The 24,288-nt window shown below is 43.2% G+C and overlaps 1 protein-coding gene across 1 annotated transcript in view; it reads left to right on the top strand.

Annotated features, from left to right (window-relative positions):
• Window positions 1-24,288, top strand: part of XPO7 (exportin 7) — a 49,812-nt gene that overhangs the window by 14,564 nt on the left and 10,960 nt on the right. Inside the window, exons 2-17 of the mRNA XM_076359068.1 lie at window positions 2,818-2,964; window positions 4,679-4,772; window positions 5,560-5,726; window positions 7,853-7,945; window positions 11,199-11,303; window positions 13,748-13,913; window positions 14,487-14,560; window positions 15,968-16,087; window positions 16,330-16,476; window positions 17,290-17,462; window positions 18,536-18,729; window positions 19,879-19,984; window positions 21,318-21,453; window positions 22,434-22,507; window positions 23,614-23,694; window positions 24,186-24,249. Coding sequence (XP_076215183.1) covers window positions 2,818-2,964; window positions 4,679-4,772; window positions 5,560-5,726; window positions 7,853-7,945; window positions 11,199-11,303; window positions 13,748-13,913; window positions 14,487-14,560; window positions 15,968-16,087; window positions 16,330-16,476; window positions 17,290-17,462; window positions 18,536-18,729; window positions 19,879-19,984; window positions 21,318-21,453; window positions 22,434-22,507; window positions 23,614-23,694; window positions 24,186-24,249 — 1,941 coding nt within the window. The remainder of the gene's footprint in view (window positions 1-2,817; window positions 2,965-4,678; window positions 4,773-5,559; window positions 5,727-7,852; window positions 7,946-11,198; window positions 11,304-13,747; window positions 13,914-14,486; window positions 14,561-15,967; window positions 16,088-16,329; window positions 16,477-17,289; window positions 17,463-18,535; window positions 18,730-19,878; window positions 19,985-21,317; window positions 21,454-22,433; window positions 22,508-23,613; window positions 23,695-24,185; window positions 24,250-24,288) is intronic.

The following is a 24,288-nucleotide window of genomic DNA, read 5'->3' as shown; positions in this document are numbered from 1 at the left end:
CCCTCATCACGGCAATATTAAAATGTGCTGAAAACTTAATGTTGCAAACCTGGAATGCAGTATCAGGGCAGCTCAACTGCTCTGCCTGTCTGTGTGACAGATAATCGAGTTAGGGCACAGGAGGAGGGAAGAAATTTATTGGTGAAGCAATCCTAAAAATTATGCATAAAGGTTTTTCATCAGAGAAATTTATTTGGTCGGATTACAGCTTATCATGAATGTGGGTTTTTTTGGTATTTGAGCACATTAAATTAAAAAATAAAAAGACCATTCACAAAGTTGAAATAATGGATGAAAACTCCCAAGTTTGGACATCAGCTTTCCCTCTGAGTTGCCCTCGTAGGCTTTGGTACTGTGCCCCGAAATACTCTCCATCCCGCAGCCCCCTCTGCAGCTGCGTATCTGGGGATACCGTGAGGAAGAAGTATTGAGTGAACTTTACCTTGAGGATTGTCTGGACGGGGCCACTCGGGACAGCTGACACTGCACAATAAGAGATGAGATATTAAAAAAAAAAGTCTAAAACCTGGTGTGGATGCTTGGCTTAATCTAATGTGAATAGAGTGCACTTTTATTCCCCACTGAGCTGCTGGATTCACGCGCCTGGATAATTTGGACTAGCATTTCCGTGTGTGTGATTTTTTTTTCATAGGAAAATTGTGCTTTAATGACCGCGGTGTCATTAATGGGGCATTTAACGGTGACTGCGTGTGCCATATCTCTTGGGCAGCAGACGGGCTATTCGGTTGGTGTGGTTGGCTTTTTTGAGTTGTTTTGTTTGAGTCCCGGAGGTCGTGTGTTTCCTCTGGCTCCGAGGGAGTTAACTAACTGTAATCTGCAAGAAGGCTGGCACGGATCACGCACTATGCACAAACAAGGATGTTTTGTCGTGGCGTGTCACGCGAAAGGAGCCATGGTTATTGCCACCAAGTCCTAAACAGTCGCAGGGAATTAGCGTTTCTCAGAGGTGTGAAGAAAGCTGACTGTAGGGAAACCCCATTCCTGAACTTCTTGAAGAATTAATGCAGGGTGGTGTAAAACTCTTAAAACTAGATACTTTTTTCCAAAATTGTAAACTACGCTCTCCGGATCGGTGTTCATCGGTTCGGTGTGGGACCGTGGGCTGCAATTCATCGCTGTCCCACCAGGGTGGTGGAGCCAAGCTGAGCCGCTCCCCAAGGATTCAGTCCACCGTACGCACGAGGACCGAATGGTCGCAGTAGCTTTTCAAATTGATAAATGGTTGCAAGGATTTTGGAGATTTGGAGGAAATGGTATTTTGTCCTTGGGCTGAAGATGATACACGTAAACAGGCACCTTCCTGTATGTAGACTTTGCCAACTGATTTTAAATAACTGAAAGTGGATTTGTGATGAGAAATGACAGGTACTGACAAATGCTTAACCGTAGTTCATATGCTTATAATAGTTTATGGTTAATAATGGTTTATATTCATCTTAGGTTTTTGAGGATTTTCTGTGTAGAGCTTAAGTCTTTGGGTTTTGGCTTTCTCAGAAACAAAACTGTATGTTGAACCACTGTCTGGCACTTGGCAAAGTTCTCTAATTTCTCTAATGTAGTGAAGCTGTCAGGGCAACATTTTCCATGAGATTGTTACTTTAAAAAAAAAAAAAAAAATTTGGAGCTCTGGAATATGGTACAAGAGAAGAGAATTTTTGCAGAGGGTCCCTCTCTGTGTTCCTTCTAACACTGTCTTATCTGATGGCCATCTCGGCAGCAGAGCATCAAAAACTTCTGTGTGCTTTTGGCGTGGAATTGCTGTGCTTGTGTATAAGAAAGCGTTCAGCTGTGCGCTGATGTGGTGCGTGAATCCATCGGCTGACCCTGTCGGTAACTCGGCTTTTGCATAACAATCTCTCCTCCAAAAATGAATTAGGCAACTGATGCTATCCTTCTTTTTACAAATGCACAAACGTTATGGTATGCTTGTAATGATTTACCCCTGGAAACCTAGAATGTAGCCCTAAAGCAGTTGAAAATACCTGCTTATTAATCTAGCAGTAAGAACCTGAGGGAATATATATATCCATCTGTGAAGCCACTTTTTAACTAGGACACCTAAGATCTCACCGGGGGAAACCATCTGCCTGGATCACAGCTTATGGCAAATATTTTCCAGTTGTTTGAGCACACAGAATCTGCCTGGTAGTTTTATTTCCCTTCGAACGCGTTCACAGAGATGCCGCTCAAAGGCATCCATCCCATTCTTCATTTGCTCTCTTCTGCTTTAGGTATTTTTGGCATGTGTAGTGTAGAAGATGTAACGTGAGGTCCTTCCAGCATCCTGGGATGCTGAAGTCTGTTACGGTGCCCTGCAAAGGGAATATAAACCAAGTTTGTGAGGGATTTGACGCTGTATAACATAAAAGCTAGATGTCAGAATGTTTTTTGCTATTTAAAATGGGCAGGTGAGGATTATCGCCATTATAGCACAAGGTGTAAGAGGTTTTCCAGACCTCATCAGCCACATGGTGCGGTGCGTTCAGGCTCGTTGAGCGCTGACCCTGGGGGTGGGTGCCTGAGTTCAGGTAAAAAAGGTAAAAGTGGGGAGGCAACATGGTACTTTGTCAGGTTTAAGAGGTAGCTGTGAAATTTCTGAACAAGCAATTTAGTAGGTTAAATGCGTTTAGTTGATGGAAGAACAAACTGCGAGTTGGGCATTTTCCTTCCTTTGCACAAACAGTAGAGTTTTATATATGTGTGTATGTATACGTACATATAACCTGGGTTAAACTACTTGCATAACTAAACTGTTAAACCTGTTGTTTCTAATTGATTTGTTTTCCTGTGTTCCAGAGCCTAGCCCAGCTAGAGAACCTGTGCAAGCAGCTGTATGAGACCACAGACACTGCGACACGGCTCCAGGCAGAGAAAGCCTTGGTTGAGTTCACCAACAGTCCAGACTGCCTGAGCAAGTGCCAGCTTCTTCTAGAAAGAGGGAGTGTATGTAAAACAATATAATTGTCCCAAATGTATCTTGGTATTTTGGGCATTGATAAGGGAAATAGCCCCAAGGTCTGGCGTGCAGTGTTTATGTTCCATACCCAGCAAGCTCTCGTATATCTCAATTTGTGGGCAGCCTATGCCAAAAAAAGCATTGGCTGTGATGGCTAATTATGCTGCTGCAGTGGTTACTACAAACGGTTGTCAATTCTAATGTCTTGTGGGCCGTGCTGCGTTCTTCGCAGGCTACCACCCAGACGTGTCGAGCTTGAAGTTGGAAACATTATCATGGCAGTGGTATTTCATGGACTGTGGGAACCACTGCCTTCTCTATAGGCTTTGGGGAGAAAATGGTGTGCGCACAGGGGTTCGTAGGGGATAAAACCAGCAGTGTTTCTTCTGGAATGTTTCCTTGGAAAACTGCCCCTGCTATAGTGTTGTCTTAATAAGCCAGAGGTTTAAAACAGGGAAAATTAGATCATGTGCTTTAGAATTAGTGTTACAGAAAGGATGTAAAATATGCCAGCAGTAAATCCTGCCTGACTTTTTTAGCCTTCTTTTTAAGTGGCCGTTTGGTTTTTACTTCGTATCAGCACAAATAATGTTTAAAATGGCTTTGCCACATGATCTTGCAAGATTTGACTTTTGGCGGAATGTGCATCCAGCTTTCATATCTATCAGATTGGAGCCTTGTTCACAAAAATAGGAAACATTAAACAGCCTGTTGTGAAGAGTAAGTCCTCCAGGAGGAGGAGGTGGTGAAGGGGGGGGGGGGGAAGAGTGACACTTAACAGGCTTAGCAAACTTAAACAAAGCGAATTATTTAACTTTTTGTTAAATTTGAAGTCCAGTGAATTCAAAACAAACTGATTTGAAGCTCTTCTGATGGGAACTAGTGACTGGTTTACCTGAGGACAAATAATTTTTTTTTTTTTTTAAGGAAAGTTCCTAAAGCTCAGTTTCATTCTCTGCGTGTGATCCATTGCCTCTTTGACCCTTGCCAGAGGGTTGTGGGGTTTTTTCTTCAGTCTGGGATCTGACTCACTTTGTACCTGACTGTCCTTGGGAATGTTGCAATAAATAGGCTTCCTGCATCTTGGATACTAAGCTTTCTACAGTACTATATATTACAGAAATTAGCATGCAAAATGCTTGTCATTTCCCTGGCTGTAATTTATGGAATCAGGTGCAGCCAGGGGTTTTAGGTGGTTGAATGCCATCATTTGTGTCCCTGAATTAGATTAGATTACAGTTCAGTGGTCTGTGTGCTGTTCTGTAAGAAGTAAATTTTAACCTGTATTTAGTAATCAAGTGGAAGTTGTAAGTTCTTCTTAACGTATAGTAACGTACTCCTACAGCTCAGAGGGCTAATTGTCTTTTTCAGGCATGGCATTTAAGGTAACTTCATGCAGTTTGACTATGTTTGCAGTTTTACTCCTGCCTTCAGTGGCGGTTTTGTTGTCTTCCGCTCTTTAAAAGCTTTTCCTTTCTTTCTTAAACACTTTCTTCAAGTATTTGGTTAACTTTAGTGTCTATAAAAACACAGAATAAATGCTAGGTAGGGTATTTAGACTTACCAATTAAATTAATGCTTTAAACTCAAATTTCCAGAGAGCAATTAGCTTAAAATCCAGCATTGCTGCTTGATCTTCTGAAGTGTGTGGTAAACTTCTGTTTGTGTTTTGGTTTTTGTTGTTGTTGTTTTTTTCTTTAGTCATCCTACTCCCAGTTATTGGCAGCTACATGCCTTACAAAACTCGTGTCACGCACAAACAACCCTTTACCATTGGAACAACGAATAGATATTCGTAAGTACAAGACTTAGTTTTTCTAACCAAACTAACGTGAATGTTTGTCATGTGGACTTTCATCCACGGGTGGGAGGTTTTCTGCAAGCTACTGTGCTTTACAGTTTGGGCATCCTAAGGTATAGGATGCCCAAAAGGCAAAGAAACATTTCTCTTAGATGGCATCTTCGCCTATATCATTAGCTATCAGAGTTCAAGGCTAAATATATAGGCTATATATATATCAATTTCTTTTGGAGTATAAAATACGCATGGTGCTTGCCTCTTCTAAGGACATGCTTTCAAAACTGAAAATCCTTTATGGGTCTCGGAAATATCATTTAGAGTATTTCCTAAGGGAGCAGTCTGTTTGTCACAGCGCTCTTTCCTGGAGAATGGCTGATACTCCTTTCCTCCGAGGAAGGAGTCTGAATGCCGTTCAGTCTGCTTTCTTTTTTACAAATGATGTGGTAGATGATCATCCCCGAGGAGAGGTCTTGAAATGTTTTCAGCTTTTCTTGCTATTTACATGTGCTTACAGAGGATTGGACTTAATCTGATAATACAAAACAAGTTAGGCTTGTGGGGACGAACTCTCGCCTGTCTCTAACCACTTTCCAGATCTGTTCCACGGCTTTAGTATGTTAAAGGCACAAGTAAAAGGTCAATGTTTGTATCTAACCCACTACTGTGCTGATTTTTTTTTTTAGCAGCTTTCAAAAAGATACTTTTTCTTATCAGTGTTACCATCTCAATTCCATCTGCCAAGGTTTTGTCTACAGATACACCTTCTCTCTCTCTGTTTCAGGGAACTATGTGCTCAACTACCTTGCCACTAGGCCGAAGTTGGCAACGTTTGTCACACAAGCGCTAATCCAGTTATATGCCAGGATCACAAAGTTGGGCTGGTTTGACTGTCAGAAGGATGAATATGTCTTCAGGAATGTGATCACAGATGTCACAAGGTTTTTACAGGTCAGACTTTTTGTAAGATGAATACACACCTTGTGGGATTTGAAAGTCTGCATTTTCAGTTATTGTTTTGCACCTTAGTGTCCTCTGTCCAGTCTTTCATCTGTCCATTTGTTGATTGAATAGTGACCGCCGAGGCTATGAGCAGCTGACGACTGGCAGGACAGGTCAGTTTTTATAATTTAAAGTTTGGTGGAGCAGGGATTTATTTCTGGAAACTGCCACCATTAGTATTCAATGGTAAGACACGTCTTTTAGTGTTCCAGCTGCACAATTCTTCTTTCAAGCTATCAAGCTTAAATACACCATGTTGATTAGTGCAAAATGGTAAACGTGGGCTTATTGTCTGTGAGGGAAATGTGCCATGCTTGATTTGCTTTCATTCACTGCAAAGGTGATATATCCATGGAAGTCACGTTTGATATTTAGCTGAGTTATCATAACAAAATGTAGCTTAAAACTAGCGTGTTACACAAATGTTATTCTTAATTTTCTTTAGAAGTCCTGACTGTTTCATAAATGTACATGCTGTCACCACAGTGTAGGGTTTCATTCCCAACCCAAAAGACTCTGTAGGTTTAAGGTTGCATTTTTATCAACAAGCTGTCTCCAAACTGAAACTTCCTCCCAGAGAGATCAGTAAAACCTGTAACGCTATGAATACTGATTTATTTGCTCTGAAATTTGTCCCCAAATCAAAAGTTGGAGGAAGACAGTAGAGGAGATCAAAAAGACCATAAATTCTTCCCAGTGTGGAAAAGGAGATGTAATGTGTACAAGGCTTTAATTCTGGAGTGGGGGAGTGTGGGCATTCAGAAAATAGGCTAACTACTATTATTTCAGACATTTACAGATGTCTGCAGTGAAGTAGGATCTAGAAGGTGTTAAGTAATTTAAAGATCATGTTCCTTTCTGGGCTGGTACCTGTGAACTATCTGGGACATAGTTACTCTTAGCTGAAATTATCAGAGCTAGATTCCTCACTCTCCCAGCTCATGACGTGGGGAATGTGTGCTTTTTAATCAGGAACCTAATTAAATGGTGTGAATATCTACTTGCTGTGTTCAGTTTGAGACGGTCTGTTCCTCTTTGCTCAAGTTACCTGTTCTGGCTGCTAAAGCGTACAGGAAACTGCACGTTTTTAAAGACATGGTTCGGCAAGATTTTCCAGTGGCTTCTGTCTAGATATTACCATGTAAATACTGAGACTGTCATCAAGACATGGCTCCAGTAAAGAAGTGGCCAAGGTCCCAAGCCTAAATATGCTTGAACTTCTCTATTGCAGATGAGTTCAGTCGTCTTAAGCTGGAGATCAGGGCAATTTGTGCAGAAGGTGCAAAGCAAGGTGGAGCTAGGAAAGGAAACATCATTTATTAGTTACAGAACAGAAACTGGGGCAAAGGAACAATACAGGTTGTTTGTCTTAAATCATTTGATAAATGGATTACCGTTTCTAGTGAAGAGGTATCTGTGACAGACTTATTTCACAATTGGCCCCTTGTTGGCAGTCTCAAGTGCAGCCAGAGGCTGAACAGGCTGTGAAGAATGGACTCCCTTCACTGGGAGATAGGCTGTCCTTCTTGGCAGGAGGGTTGTGGGGTGGGTGTGTGGAGAAACTTGGTCGGCTGCTACTCATGTTGTTCAAGGTCTGCAATTTAAAAAGGGGGCAGGGGGGAAAGCTTATTTCCCAGAGTTTTCATCTGGCAACTTTAATACTCATCCTAATGTTGCAGAAATTTCTGCACGTTTTACCACAGCCTCTGTTAAAATTAAACAAACTGATTAAAAAAAAAAAAATCTAAATAAATCTTTTCAGAGTTAGGGCATAACACAAATGTTGATTAAACTGTTAAATAAAAGGTGCCTATTTTTATTAGCTCATGTTACTGAACTCTTTAGAACCATTTGCGTTGTTAACAACATCAAGTACTTTAAAAGCACGTTTTACATTCTCTGTTTGGTATTGCTCATGGGCTTTTATCCAGTCACAATACTACGAAGATAAAGCATTTCTAGACAAACATGTCTAGAAAATTTTCCAAGCAGAAAGGTCTTTGAATGACAGTGAAGCTTAATGAAAACATCCTGGCATTGCTAACTGCTTTCCCTGTCCCCCTTTCCTTCCTCAGGATAGTGTAGAGCACTGCATCATAGGAGTGACAATCCTGTCCCAACTAACTAATGAAATTAATCAAGTAAGTGCTACAGCCTTCCTCAGTGAAGTAAGTGTCCAATTTTCTCATTCATATTGTTGTGTCCTGCTGTGTGTCTGTGCATTGTTTGGGGGTTTTTGTTTGGGTTTTTTGGGTGGCGAGGGGGTGTTCTGTGGTGGGTGTTTTGGTTTTTTGTTTGTTTTTTGTTGTTGTTGTTGTTTTTACACAGTCACTTACTGTTGTGGTAAGATGCTGAAACCTCCTGTCCTGAGGAATTGTTTTGTTTCACTGGCATCTTCCATCTTCTCTCATATTTTGATGTAATCTTCTGAGATGAAAAAGGAAAGAGCAATGCTAAGCAACTAGCCAAGCCTACCTAGTGAGGACAAAGCCCCGAGCGTGAGGCCATCCCTAGCACCTTCTGTTGTCGGTCCCTGTGCATTGTTTCAGCTTACAGCATTCTTGTGCCAAGAAGTGAATGGAGCGTGCCCTCCTCCGTATTGACCAGGGAGGTGAAACAAAGAGGATTTGTCAAATTGTGCAGATTTTTATAGCGTCCTTTTCATTCAGTACTAAATTTCATAGCGTTCCCAGCAGGTGGTTCTCAAATTCTGCCAGTTTACTGGGGCTGAGTCCCTTACACCCCTGGCCCTGGGTGACTGGCAGAAGAAGGACTGGGCACGCCGAGTCCATGGTGCTCTGGCATGGCACCCGGTCATGCCAGCTGCAGCAAGTCTTTCCAGGTTAGTTAGTTCGGTGGTTTGTAGAGCCCTCTAACGTTATGCGGCCTCTCGGTATTTATGTTGAAAGCTGGAACAAGCGGCTTTACTTTGTGCTGTCTGTGCAGTCAGGCAGACTTTGCTGTAGCACCATTGATGGCTACCACTGTCCTAAGACAGCATGAGGGTTGCCATGTGTATAAATGTCTCCGATCTTGCTAAGAGGACCAGGTGTAACTAAGTTTATTTGATTTTAATATCTTACTAAGGAAACTAACCTTTCATTTTCGCTGGTATATTGACTAATCCAGGCATTGGAACGGAGAGATCCTTGAGTGGGATTTGAACGATGATTACAAATTGTTTTCAGAACTGGAAATGGAGGAGGAGGTTTTGTCCTGGCCAGGGCAAAGCATTGATTTCTTCTGCTGAACTTCCCAAGCCCTGCACTGTAATCTGAATGGCTTCTGCATCCATTTCAGACACCAAATTCACTTTCATTCTTCAAGCCTGGCCTGATCAGTAAATCCTAACCCATAGCTCTCCTCCTAACTTTTAAGCCATGTCTTGTTACCGTTACCATTTCCTTGCCCAGACTTTTGTACAATGCTAACTCCGTCTCTGCAGAGGGACAGTCCTTCACTTCCTTGCATCAAGGATGAAAGCAAGTCTGTTTACCTCTATAAATTAGTATGTGTCTGTCAGCATCTTTGTACAGGGCTTCTGCTTGCAGGAGAATGGTCAGCACAGAAACTGTCACCTATCCCAGTTCCAGAGTCTCTACAGGTTGATACTAAAATAAGCAATGAAGTTAAAGACTTTGATCAAAAATCTCTTCCCGATACCTTGGATATTAAATCTGCCACAGTTTACTACTCATTCCTAAATGTGCTTTGTGCCAGCAACTGCACAGGGCTGGATTCAGTGACTCATCTTGGAAAGTCTAAAACTGCCATTACTTGCAAAATAATAAATCTGCCAACATGCCCACTCATCAGAGTGGGGTCACGTACGTGTACATAGCAAAAAAACCTGCCCAAAAAAACCCTTGTGGGGCTTCTCTTCAGGCTTTTTTTGGTAACTATTTAAATTTCCAACTACATTGCATGAGAGCCGAATTTTCTAGAGCTCTGTTTACTAAAGCTTTTGTTCCAAAAGCTCACAGTACAAATAAAATAAAGTGCTAGTAATTGTTTTGAAGTATCAGTTTTCATCCTGTAAGTACTGCACAGACTTGCCTGGAGGTACTGAGTGTCCACTGTAATGTAGAAGTTCACTGATTTAATCCACGCAACCTCGTAGTGAAGAAAAAGGAAATGCTTATTTGCCACAAGGCCAAAATACGTGAGATTTGTAATAACCATGGAGGGAGTAAATAATGCTCATTTTCTTAAAGACCCTGAAATCTGATAGCATGAGCTGAGGAACGGTAATTCAGTCGTTAGGGCACCTGACAAATTTAGGTCCAGTTCTGATCTGCCACCAACTACTGGGTGATGCAGGGCTTCTCTTTCTCACCTATAATATAAGAGACAAGAGTGTTTGCGTCCTCCATGGGGTCGTTGTGAAGGTTAGTACGTTAAAGTGAAGTCTGCAGTGGTTAGAGCTGTACTGGTTCCTGCAATACTGGATGAGATGTGTGCATATTTAAGGTTAACAGAGGTATAGTAACAAAAGCATAAAGAAAGTGGAGATTCAAGTTGTGTGCCTCTGCACGGGGCTGCGATAAGGCTCCATCCCAGATGCACTGTGATAACCAACTGCCCATCAAATAACTTAGCCTGGGCAAGTGGAATTTTGCCAGCCTGTGTTCAAATAAATGGCGAAGATGTGAAATATCACTTCACTTTCCTCCCCTTCCTAGAAAGTACTCTACAAAGTGACGTAACCCGCGCTGCCGTTCAGCTGTGCTCGCCCATGCTAGAATGCATTGGTTGAATCAATTGGAGACTTTGTTATCCAGTATAAAGCAATATGTGTGTATTTGCCTCTTAGGTCATATGTCAGCTTTTTATTCTGATACGGTGAGAGGTCCAGAACTGGAGTTTATAATAGATACAACGAAGTCCAAACTGGCTGTCACTGGTTAACTCTCCTTCTAGTTTTCTTCTCATCTGTGCAGGTTCAGGAGGGGAATTAAAATTGCTAGTAGTTGACCATGTGTCTGCCCAGCGGCTTCAGGTAGGATTTAACTCTTAGGAGTTCGGAGCACTTTAGAAAGCAGTGTTCAAGTTTCTAAAAGGACATAAGTGCTGTTGAAAATACTGCTGTTGATCCTGCTTTGGAAGAGATTCAAATGAACTTGAGAGTAAACCCAACCCTGCTTTCTGGCAGGGGTACAGTGAAACTGCATTGTAAGTATTGTAGGTGGAAAGTTCTGTCATCAGCCAGCAATATGATTTTATCTGTGGAAGAACCACTGTTCTGCAGTAGCAGCACATACCGCAGTGGCAGTGCATCCCCCTGGTTTGGCCAGCCGGTGTAACATGGTTCTGGGGAGGGAAACCTTGATGTCCCTGTGCTTAACGGGGTTCCTACACGTTCTGCTGGTCTTGTTCCATCTCTGCCCATCAGTTCTAAGCACTGGTTTTCTCTCTGCTCAGGCGGATACTACTCATCCACTGACCAAGCACAGGAAAATAGCCTCTTCCTTCCGAGATTCATCCTTGTTTGATATTTTCACACTGTCATGCAATTTACTGAAACAGGTAAGGAAACCATCGTTTGTCATCTCTCTCGGGCGCTGTATGTTGGGGCGACAGACTTTGGGCTGAAGTTCCCTCTGGTGTAACTCTCCTGGAACGAGTGCTCTTGTTCTAAAAGCTATGTTCTGGACTTGTGTTTCAGGAAAGCTTTGACTTAGGTTTGTATTAAGGAAGAAAAAAAAAAAAAAGAATGTGACTCAAATACAGAAATACAACTTTCTTCAACAATTTCAATTGAACGTATGCGCCTGGACCATGAGGCTTGGGTTAAACTTTCCTGTCTTAAAGCATCAGGAAAGAGAGGAGATGTTTGTTTTACATTTTAAGTATCTTTGATTTACAGTCCTGGCAGAGAGGTTTCTTGTAAAGTAAGTCCTTGTCTCTTTCTTTAACCTCAGTTTAAAACCCACATGGTGAGAAAAAAAATGCTGGTGAAGATATGTTTAGTAGATTGAGACTAAAGATTGTCCTTGATGTTTTAACACATGATAAATATTAGACTGTCTTGTGTTCCCCAGGTTTTATCACACATGAGTTAACTTGCTTTAAAAATACTTATCCTGGGACAAGGGAGCAATGCTCTGCTAGTAGGGTTGGTTTTTACCCCCAAAAAAGCAGATTTTCTTTCGACTGAAGTAGCACATGTATATTTTGTAAGCAGGTAGATTATCCGAAGAAAATTCCTGATTCTGCATCAGGTTTCTTTTCTAAAAAGCTAATCTGGAGTTCTAATGGTGCCTTCAAGAATAGCCCTTTATGAGAAAGTCTACCCCAATAAACTGAGTGGCAGTAGCACATATTTGATTAGTTTAACTTTTGTCCTTCCAGCTGAGTGAAGTGTCAAAGTTGACAAATAGCACAACAAATGAAAAGGAAATTTTCTTTTAAAGATATTTCAAAATGAGCAGCTCTGGTTCTGTCAGTAATAAAGGTGGGTACGTGGGTGTAATTTGATCTTTTTTCTCCTCCTGGTTTCTAAAGGAAGCAAGGCTTGTACAATCACGCTAGTCATCCTTTCCCATGCACCCATCCTCCTGAACCATAACAGCTCTGGTAACTTTTGAATTCATTGGCTTATTTTAGGTGCATTTGATGGTCAATTAGAGGTCTCGGAAATAAAAGGATTCCTCTAGTTTTGTGAAAAGAAGCGCCTGGGGATGTGCAGGCAGGACAGGGTCCTTATAACTGCCCAGACTTGTTGGAGAACATTCAGCAAGTGCTTGTACTTGGCCAGGAGGCATAAACCAGACCTTGTTAACCTGGTGTCCCCAGAACTGCGCTCGTACTGTTGTCCTGTACGTGCAGCTCTGGCTGAGCTATTGCCCACATGACTGTTGCTGCATGACCGTGGGGACTTGGAGACTGGAAAGACATGGCTTGTCTCAGGAGGAAGCCTCTAGTCTTTCACCCTAACTCTTAATCATCTTGCTTTTGTTTCTTGGGATGCTGTGGTTTAAGACAGGTTGGAATGTTTTCAGTTGTCTCATGCAACATCCATGTTTTCCTGTGATTAAACACCTACTACCCAAGTTATGTCTCTTTTTTGTCTAATAGTAGCTGTCTCAAGCTTCTGTATATAAAGCAGAAGTTTCTAAGGTGATCCTTTCGAGTGGGGAGAATCGGGCTGCGAGAAACCAATGATCACGTCTGTACCCATGTCCATAAAACAGGGTGCGTTTAGGCAGCCTCAGAAGAGTAAGTCTTTGTGATACAGTGGAGAGAGTAGAGTGAGGAAGACATTCCAGCGACCGCTGGCACTGGTCTTGGCAGTGTCGGCACTGTGCAATGTGTTATTTGCAATAGACTTAAGCTGGAAGAAGTTAGTTTTAAGTACAGAGTAATAATACAAAGGATAGACGGGCTGGCCTGTCCCTGGAGTACAGACCTGAGTGCTACATTTAAACTGCAGTGAAATGACCTAGCATTTCGTGTCCGTCGAGTTCTTTGTGTTACTTGAGGGTATCCATGTTTTCCCTGCCCATAGCAGAGCGTCGTAACTGGAGCAGGGCTTATACAGATCATCTGTGCAAAAAAAGTGAATGCACTCATTTCCATATGAGGGTTAGGTGCAGCAACAGCATTCCCTGCTGCTAAGTGCTTGTCAGGCAGAAAATATATTCTTGTGTTCAACCTTAATAAGAACTTCCTTATCTCCTGAATCTCACAGTATAATTGCAAGCTGGCAAGCCTGGCTGCTTTTCTCCTGTGCAGTACAAGCCGAGTGAAAAAGAAAGCGCTGGCTGTTTATCCATCTCGTGTAAAGACTAAGCATGTAAATGCACATGCTGTCTGTAAAAGTATGTGATGGCTGGGGTTGGTGCTTGTGGCATATGATCCTTATGATTGCCACATCCTGTTTAAAGTTGAATTACTGGCTCAAACGCAGCTGTCACCTTGGTTTTTTTGGTTTTTTTTTTTTACTTTTTTTAATCCGATGTATTTTATAGGCTTCTGGGAAGAACCTGAACCTAAATGATGAAAGCCAGCATGGTCTGCTCATGCAGCTTCTTAAGCTCACACATAATTGCCTGAACTTTGACTTCATTGGCACATCAACGGACGAGTCCTCAGATGATCTTTGCACTGTGCAGATCCCAACCAGTTGGAGATCAGGTAATCTTGCTGGAGGAAGAGGGCTAATCTACAGCATACCAGCTGAAAGCATGGGTGACTTGCTAAAGCCCTCTCTGTACTTAACAAACTTTTGCCTACAATGCCAGATGTAAAATCCAGCCTTTCCTTAGCGTGATTACAAATGCGGTTCAGCTTGGGTTGGCTATCTCGAGCTATAAAAAAAACTCCTCCGCCCTTTCAGTCTTACACCTGCCAATTCAAGAAACAGTAAACTGTTGGGGTTTTTTTTGTAAATGTGAATAACAAATAACTCAGCACCTGTTCCTGTTCTCAACATCCTTGCTGTTCTCACCAGTCATTTTGCAGGCAATTTCACAGATTGTGTTCTTTAAAATATTTTCCTGTAATTTTGTCTCAGTACCAAGTACCAGTGGGTTTACTTTATTTCTGGGAAAGGCAATTGTGTAAAAAATGTAAAATCCTTTGGAAATTTTCTTATAGTGTGGTACTTCGTGTGACAAGTACACATGCCATTGTTGGTAAGATAAGCATTAGACCTATGGAAAGCAGTAAATGGCGGTGTTCTCAGTAAAATGCTCCGTTCTGTTTCAGCATTCTTGGATTCTTCGACCCTTCAGTTGTTTTTTGATCTTTATCATTCCATCCCTCCTTCGTTTTCTCCTCTGGTAAGTTTAGTGTTTATTTTCCTTACAGACTCCGCTACCAGAAAGTGTTTGTAGGATTCATCCAGGAGACTTACTGTTGGTTAAAATGTCATAGGCTGACTTCAGACAGCTGCCTTTACTTCGGCGCTGCCTTGGGCTATAGCGACAAGAGGAGGCCGGTCTGGTGCTGCTGCTGCTGCTAGTTCCGATGCATCTGCAGGTTTTGGATTTGACCTTAAGAGAGCTTGTTTGCTGGAAGTCCAGCCTACTTCTTTGTCCTTGCGTAGCTTAGAGTCTGCCTGCTTGCTCTTCCAGTAAGCCCTTTTTGAGGGATGTAGCTTATGTTATTTCTACTGTATTACTAAGTTGATCCTAAAACCATGCTGCGAGTAGGTAGCAAGTCTGGGAGCACAACCAAGGAATGTAATTTTTCCTTCCACACTTTAAAACTAGGCCATGTCCCAGTTGGATGAAATGGCCAACAGCACAACTGAACTAAAAGTTGGATGACTTCTTCTTGAAAAAAATTGCCTGCCGGGCATTTATCTATCGGATAAATATTTTTCATAATTAATGCTACAATGGAAACATGCCCTTTGGCTAGGAAGGGAAGGGTCCTTCAGAAGTATTTTTTCCCGCTGAGACTCTCAGCTCTGTTCCTTATGTTGAAGGGTTACTTGCTAATTCTGAATTTAGAGCCTCAAATATTCATGAGAGACTTTAACAGTGTGAGACTCGTTTTTTGTTACTGAACAGAAGACTGAAGCAATTACGCCTTTAATTGTCCTGCCTCTTTGATCAGTAAATGTAAGAGCCAGCAAGAATGAGAGGCTTAGCAGTTGAGCAGGTAGTCCTTACACTGGTCAGAGGGAACGGGGCTTTGCCTCTGGACAAGGATTGCAGGGCGCTAGTCATAACTGACTGCCGCTGCTCTTCAAAACCCTCTTCACCAGCCTGTTACTCTCAGCTGCACCCTTGGAATTTACTCTCGATTTAAATTTCAGAGGTTTGGGTTGAGAACAATTGAATTTTTTTTTTTCTTGCCAGTCTTCTATCTTCTGCGATCCTTTTCCCAAGTGCGTGTTAAGTTTACCAGCTTTCCCTGCCAGTCCTAGTGTATTTTCAGTCTTACGCGATCCGTGTTCTCCATCTGAAGAAATCCCAGCATTTTTGGGAGCAGGGTTTGGAACACACCTTTGACTGTCAGGATGGAGATGTTCCTTTGGGTGATGTGGTTTTTCTCTCTGCTGTAATTTCTTTCTACGCTTTTACACAGACTACACAGAATTGCAAAGATGAAGGAGCTGTTGCATAGCATGCAAAGGAGCATCAGACTTAAATGATTTGTTGTGTCATGAAAAGGAAACGTGCTGTTCATTTTATTGTTCTAATCCCTCCCTTTCTATTTATTCTCTTTGCCCCGTTTAGGTTTTATCCTGCTTAGTGCAGATAGCCTCTGTACGCAGATCCCTCTTCAACAATGCGGAAAGAGCAAAGTTTCTCTCTCATCTCGTTGATGGAGTTAAACGAATACTGGAAAACCCACAGGTGAGTATTTCGGATGCAGTCAGTGGAATTGTGTCTCTGCTTCCTCTGCATCAAGTTTCTTCACCAAAAATACTTCCTAACGTACACGTCCCACTTGTGGCACTGGGGAGAAGGGTGCAACATCTTGCTGCTCTTTTCCTTTTCCTACCGTTCCACCGTAAATATGCGCCACTCGTAGCTGACTGCCATCTGTTGCGAAGTAGTGCTGTTTCTCAATTCTTCTCCTCTTTCTCTCCTCTCAGAGTTTGTCAGACCCAAATAACTACCATGAGTTCTGCCGATTGCTGGCCCGATTGAAAAGCAATTACCAGCTGGGAGAGCTGGTGAAGGTGGAGAACTACCCCGAGGTCATCCGACTCATTGCCAACTTCACCGTGACCAGCCTGCAGGTACAAAATGGTTTTACTTACTCTGGATGGGTGTTTATGCCCTCTGTCTTCTCTTGAAACAAAATGACAACCCTCTCGTCTGTTCTTTGCCCCTTAATTTGCTCTAAGTTATTTTTACCAAAAAAACCCTGCAGACTCTGTGACAGGATCCTGCGGTGTAGCATTGATTATTCTGTGAATTCCTACTGAATGGAACAGGAGCAGTATGTGGGGGAAGGCAGGGTTGCTATGCCTCCAGAGTCTTTCCATGTCCTAGCAGGGGGAAAAAAAAAACCCAACTTGTTAAATAAGGCTTATTTTTAGAATTATGTATCACTTCACTATTAAAATGCAGTTGCAGGGATTGCTAGTAATATGAATATCATGTCATATTCCCACCGAGTTTTCCACTGGTATACAGTTTGTAACTACAACCCTGCACAGAATATGGCTAAAAAAAATGGTATAGCTTACATAATGCCTTTGTTAAATTTTAATATTTATCTGGAAAACAGGTTTAAACTGTACATTCTGTTTGGGGAGCTGTCTGCAGCACGCTACAGTATGAGCTCGGCAGTAGTTTGGGACCAAAGGCTTTGGCTCAGCTACGCAGCCTAGGAACTCGGGATTATCTTTCAGTCTTTACTGAATGCTGATAATGCCCGCTGAATTCAGGTGTGAACTGAAATTCATTGTTAAAATTGGCAACCAGATCATTAAAGCTTTTAGATGTTGCTATATCTAGTGCTACGTGAGTCAAAATAATATGGGTAAAATAATCAAGGCCATAACTCACTGGTTTCCTTTCCTTTTCTTTCTCTTGGCTCCTGGTAGCACTGGGAGTTCGCGCCGAACAGCGTTCACTATCTCCTAAGCTTGTGGCAGCGGCTGGCTGCATCAGTGCCCTATGTTAAAGCCACAGAGCCTCACATGCTCGAAACATACACGCCAGAAGTCACAAAAGCTTACATCACGTCCAGGCTGGAATCTGTGCACATCATACTGAGGTAAGAAAAGCAGAGAGATGGCAGCACTTCTGGTTGTCGGCACCAGAGTCTAACGCAGAAGGCTCTAGTGTGTATGTCTTCTGAGTTTTCTTTTAAAAACGGGCATGACTGCAGGAAGTTTTGTGAGTCACCAAAGGATTTCTAAGGGAGGCTTACCTAAATCGCATATTCTGTCTCTTATAAAAAGAGATTTTTTTCTTCAAAGCTGTGGGTTTTTTAGACCTTGCTCAATCTCAAATGGCTGAGATTGATCTGAGTGGTCTCCGACATGGTATAGGTAGAATTCATCTTACCTAGCATCACAGATCTGCAGCATACCATTTACACTCTGAATTGCCATTGTAGCAGAGAGGAATAAGTATGCAAAGTGTGATTCACTTAATTTTCAGATCTCTGCTCTAGGAATGCACAAATTATACCCCAAAATATCTTTTTTTTTTCCCCTTCCTTTGAGTGTAGGGGCAGCCTACAGGACTCTGTTGCAGTGCCTTAATTTGTGTGGGATGAATTCCACCTTGCGTGTGTTTGTATTTGATGAAAACAAATGGTCAAATATAGAAAAATAATGCCTCTCTTAAGGAAGACTGATTGGCTTATTCCTTTTTAGGTATCTAGCAGTGCAAGGGAGGAACGGCAGGTTTAGCTAGTTCTGGAGTTTGCAAGAAACTTATTGTTGAGGTTAGTGTACTTAGAAGAAAAGGCAACTAAAACACTGAGAAAGATGGAAAGCTTTCTTATACAAAGACAACCGGAGACCTTGTTCTTGGTGCTGCACATTCTGTTCGAAGACCTGGATAAACGTTAAAGACATAAGAAGAGCTTACTCATCCCAGGTCCTGATGGCCTTTCCACCTGAACCGCTACTGTTCTTCTGATTTACGGCCGCAGTAACGATCAGATGATTATGTCGGTCTATGTAGCTCTCCATCGTGACAAATAGTAGAGGCAGAGACTTTAGTCATTGGAGCTGTGCTTAGGAAAGCGTCCTCTACCTGATAGAAATAAGCTTATGTTATGGTTTAAGCTATCTCTGCATTTTAAGTTATTTTCTGATCTGCTTTCTTGCTGCTTAGGGATGGTTTGGAGGATCCACTGGATGATACTGGCCTCGTGCAACAGCAGCTAGATCAGCTGTCCACCATTGGCCGGTGCGAGTATGAGAAGACCTGCGCTCTGCTTGTGCAGCTCTTCGACCAGTCAGCCCAGTCCTACCAGGAGCTGCTGCAGAGTGCCACCGCCAGCCCCATGGACGTTGCTGTGCAAGAAGGTGAGCACGTTTGGAGGACTGTGGCCTGTGAACTTGCAGTAGGTTGCCCGTTCTCAAAAGTACCATTTCGGAAGCCTGCATTCCTGGTGAAATCCGTAAATGGGGAGGCAGATCTCACAAACATTCCCTTGGAGAGGTGCCCGTATGGTATAGAATATTTTTGGCTGTGGACAGACACTCCCAACACACATAGCAGTCCTGGCTGAAGATACTGCTGTCCTACAACTGACTCCATTCCTTTTTTGGGGAAGTGCAGTGCATCTCCTTGCCCAGTCTTTCAGAGACAAGTTAGGAGGATGTTCCCCCATCCACAGGTGGTCAGCCCTGCCTGCCCCATCCCTCTGTTGTCTGAGGCAGGATATGGAGTGCTCATTTGAACCTCCCCGCTGGCTGTGTGGCAGAAATCTCCAGCTGGTGGTTGGTAATGAGTAACTGGGAGTGGGGTTTTCAGCTGGTGCCACTGTCTGAAGGAGGGTGTCTGTCCGCAGCGTCGGGTGGGTTCAGCATGGAGGTTTTGTACTTGCACAACTGGTTGGTTTAGGAATTGCTTAACGCTGGCCATAAAGAAGCAGTTCCTTTGGAGGTTCAGGTATAGCTGTGTTACGCCCCCTCTCTAATAATGTAGCTGGCTTCCCCTTTCGTGGAGGAGATGGGCGCATCAGCACAAGTATGGAAACTGTTCCTTTTCCTTCTGAAACAGTATTGTCTAATCTAACACAGGTTTTTTGGGGTTTTTTTTGTATGTGTGTGGGGGCAAAACTCCATATGATGTTGACTTCTCCACCAGCCCAGTGGAGAAGTACTTTCCAGTACTTTGAAAGAATAAACGCTGCCTGCTGGCATCTGCATATGTTTAAATACATATGTTTAAATACATAGAATACAGTTTTACAAGACAGTGGCTTTCTGCAGTGGAATAGCTTTAAATAATGAAAATATTCCAGGCAGACCTGGCATTCTTGTTTCTTTTCTAGTAAAGTTGTGCCTGTTCTCCACCAAGTGGAAAATTGAGTAATTTTGGTATAGATGGGCACTAAAGCAGAAAGGTACTCCTTGTGAATCCTGTCTTTGCCAAAATAAAATACAAATCTCGGCTTCCTCCATGTAACGTGTGACGTGCTTGGTTCTGATGTCCTCTGTTGGTTTCAGGGCGCCTGACGTGGCTCGTCTATATTATCGGGGCAGTGATTGGTGGTAGGGTCTCGTTCGCCAGCACGGATGAGCAGGATGCGATGGATGGCGAGTTGGTTTGTCGGTAGGGATGCTGACTGTTTTCTAGCTGCACCCCTCTTGAAGTCAACAAAAGAATTGCTATTGTGAAGCTGCCACCATGTTCTTCCCCTCTTTTCACTGAAAAGAACAGTGTGGAATTGGCCATCCTGAAAGAAGAGATTGGCGGCACTGGCTAGAGCCAGTCAGCAAACTTCTGCTGTGGCTTGGCTAAATTGGGAAATCTGGGTTATAAGAAAGAGAATGAGAGGGGAAGAGCATGTAAGAGGGGAATTATACCAGGCTTAAATGCATGCATTGGAGTAGAACTAAATGCATGATGGTTCTTTGCTGGGGTGGGGGGGGAAAGTCTTTTTCCTAGTAATAATCCAAAGTGGGTTTTGTCTGTAAATATGCTGTGAGTATTGTAGTTTTTCTATAGCTGTTAAAACGTTATAAAGTCGTCTAACACATGCTGGATTTTCGGGATTGTAAATCCTCTCCAGTGCAAGCTTTATTTGATGGATGTGAGAACATGTAGCTTACTACTCATGAACAACCTCGAGTCACACTGCGTGCCTTCTGGTCCAGAGCCTAATTGCTCTGCTTGGAAGCTAGGGTAGGAAAAGGAGCTAAACTGGGAATGTATGGAAGCTGGCCTGCTGGTGAGCCGTGCCTAATAGATAACATCAAGCACTGGCTTCCCATGTAGCTGATGAGTTATTGAAGGGGAAATAGCGAGACCCCGTATATATTTCAGCTACCTTTAGTGCCAGTGTATATGATACCTGTTCATAGAAGTCTATTTGTGTCTATTTACTCTCTTTGGCACTTGCCAAAAAGAGTATCATTGCTTTTGTCCCCCCTGTTCTGCTGCATGTGTGTTATTTACCCTAAAATCCCTCCACCCCTTCCCTGCCAGCAGGGTCTGCTCATTGAGCCTGTGCACCGGTCACAGCATTGTTTCCACAGGGCTCACAACAAAAGCCAAACTGAAGTGGGAGTGTCGTTTAGAGTCTGGCTCTTGTGAGGGGAGCAGGTAGTGGTTTCGCAGGTGGGTTTGAGAACGTGATGGACCAGTCACTGGGTAAGTGTGCTAAAGCACCCGATACTCACTTCTGCAGCAAATTAAAACCAAAGCCTTGCATCCCTGTCAGAAGGGATATAGAAGCCTTATAATGGCCTTGCACAGAAGAGGAATGTGCCCTAGTCAGTGTTTTGTTACCAGTTTTGTCAGTTCTTGACCCAAAACGACAGTGCCCACAGAAAGTAAAAAAAAATACCGTTGCACGCAGCCTGGAAACAACACCATGTGCCAGAAATCCCTCCTTTCTCCCAGTGTCCATCAGCAAGGTGTGTTTTTTCCCACCTCTTTCCAGGGTGCTGCAGTTGATGAACCTGACGGACTCTCGTCTGGCGCAGGCTGGGAATGAGAAGCTGGAGCTTGCCATGCTGAGCTTCTTTGAGCAGTTCCGGAAGATCTATATTGGAGATCAGGTGCAGAAGTCTTCCAAGGTAACCAGTCCCCTTTGCTATGTCTCTTTGGTGATATGAAGTCCAGTAATAGCTTCCCTTTTTAAATGAAAGCAAGTGGCATTACTTCTTTTCTCTTCTTTATAGCTGAAAATATGTAAGAGACCTGTCTGCTGTGTTTTCTAGATACATGTCCAGTGTTAACATTGCAAACCCTGAGCTGTTTTTGAAATACCGTGTTCTGTATGCGTCAGGAAGGAGCCAGTGACTATGACAGTAGCCTAGAACTTGAGACCTGGGTTCAATTTTGTTATCTGCCAGGTTTCTGCTGTGACTTCAAATGAGTTCCTTACGGCTTATATACCTGTGAAAGTGTGAGTCGCACCACCTAATACACCCATGAGGGGCCTGAGCTTAGCATCTGTGCCTTGCTTCCTTGGCTCTAAAGTGAAGATAAATATCCATTCTCTTCATTGCAAGGCAATTATAGGTGTACTGGACTTTGAATACCTTGGTGCATCTTCAGAGATGCAAAATATCTTTTTTAAATTTAAAAAAAAATGTAAAGAATGGGAACATCATTACTCTAGAATTAGATTCTCTTCCTTTCCAGTAACCTAAGTATGACCTTCCTTCCCCATCTCACAGACTTCGGAGCAGTGACATGACAAGGGGCTTAGAGTTCCAGACAAATTCACTAAGAAACTGCGTGTAGGTGCAGGTGGAGGAGCACAGTTATGTCCCCTTTCCCTAGGAGAAGCAAGTGCTCCGGCTTCTGTGTACAGTATCTGAACCTGCTATGACTAGGGATAGAAAAGAGCTGGCAGCGATTAGGGCAAGCGTTGGTGAGGATCAGATCACAAGCGTCTCTCTGCATTGTTTGACTGATCTGGGAAAGCCCAGAGCATACACCCTCTCAGGCATGTGTGCCACGAAGGGAGAACAAGTGAAAAACAAATAATCCTTGATCATTACTTGTTTTGTTGACAGCTTTTAAACTGGTGTTGTTTTTTCCCCTCCAGCTGTACCGCCGTCTGTCAGAGGTCCTGGGGTTGAATGATGAGACCATGGTCCTGAGCGTCTTCATAGGAAAAATGTAAGTGTTCCTGCTTGCAGGCATCAGAGATTCCAGGGTTTATTTGAAGGTGTAACCAGGAAAACTGGAATATGAGGGAGTGTTGTTCAGTCTAAAGCTAGTAACATCTGGCTACTCGAGAGAATTACAGCTTTTATCAGGGCTTAAGTCACGCACAATATCCAGGATTGATTTATCCACCGTGGATTCTAGCCTGGGCTATGGAGACACAAAAATAAGCCGTACACCAGGATAATGGATTCTCTTTTCAGTGCCTGCTTAGTAAAACCAAAGTCAGAGAGGGGACAGCCTCAAGCACTCATGCCCTATCACTTGACTATTGGCAATCACCAGCCACGAAAGCTCTATGGGGAGGGGACTGCTCCTTCAAAGGTTTTCTCTGCAAATTGTGCTGTTCAGTACCAGAGTATCACAAGTCCTTTTCTTAAAACTCTTCCACTCTGGTAGGCACCCTCTTCGGCCTGTTCCTTGGCAGCTCTCCTCTGGACCAAACCTGTCGACTGGCTTTTTGTCATGTCTTTGGCAGCCTCCATTAGCATTTTGAGCCAATTCAGTAGCTCCAATGCTGACGCCCAGTGCCTTGCGCCTGGTGACGTGCAGCCGCTAGCTCCCCCTCGACTTCTTTAGCATCGCCCCGTCTTTATGTGCATGGGGCCTTGCCTACCCTCGCGCGCCCCGGCTGCGCATCATCCCCAAGGGGTGAAATGGCTCTCCTGGAAGAAGCAAGGGCTACTAGAATTCTGCAGCTGACAGTGGATGGTGCAGGTGCAGAATTGCATACGTCTGCATGTAGTCACTGCCGCAGAATTCTCTTACCCTTGCTGCAGAAACCAGCCCTGGAGTGCCACAGAATTCCAAGGGCCTGGGTATGGGCCAGTGTAGCTTGGGACCCAAGTAGTGAAGATTATCTGAAGGATAATTTTCTAGTCAACCAAATGTAAGTACAGTAATTTTATACCAATATTTTGTGGCTTGTGATGTCTGTGGTTTCGGTGGAGGGTGGAACTGATGATGTTGGGTGACTTTTGAACTGGAAGAATCCGCCGCACAGCAAAGGGGAAGCCGAGCAAACCCCTCTGATCTGTCCTTGTTGTCCTCTTCCCTAGCATCACCAACTTGAAGTACTGGGGTCGATGCGAGCCTATCACCTCCAAGACGCTGCAGCTGCTCAATGACCTCTCCATTGGATATCCTTTTCAGAAGAGCTGTTGGGTGCACAGAACGCTTAAACCTCAGGATGGGGGAAGAGTGACCCAGATGCTCGGCTGGAACAGGAGCACTCTGCGTGTAACAGATTCCTGAACCGCTTCATCTTCTGGGTAGTGAGAAGAGCAGAGTGCGAGTGCTTGGTCAAGCTGTTGAATTGCAGCGGATGGCTATAATGTAGTTATTTTGGATCATAATTGCTTTGTAGCTTCCTTCCACAGTTAATTTGTTTACAGTCTATCTTACAGTCTTCTACTTGTTCTTCCTGACAGAGTAAATAAAAATGGTCACTGCAGGTCTCTACAGTAGACATGTATGCAACTTGGTTGCTCTTGAAACAAATGGAAGAGAGGCTAGAACATATTGAATAATATAGACATAAGTCCCCTTCCAGTTTTGCCCTGGAAAGTGCTTTGCAAGCATTGCAAGAAGTTTTCTGCTGACTCTGCTGCTTCCTTAACACCGCCTTTACATACAGTAGTGTTAGAAAGCTGGTGAAACTGAGCGCCGTACAGTTCATGCTGAACAATCACACGGTAAGTCCTTTCACCTTCTGCTTTTTGTCATGTGGCGAA

The sequence above is a fragment of the Aptenodytes patagonicus genome, chromosome 24, assembly GCF_965638725.1.
Source record: "Aptenodytes patagonicus chromosome 24, bAptPat1.pri.cur, whole genome shotgun sequence".
NCBI classification, from domain to species: Eukaryota; Metazoa; Chordata; class Aves; order Sphenisciformes; family Spheniscidae; genus Aptenodytes; species Aptenodytes patagonicus.
This window is presented reverse-complemented; position numbering and strand designations above follow the sequence as displayed.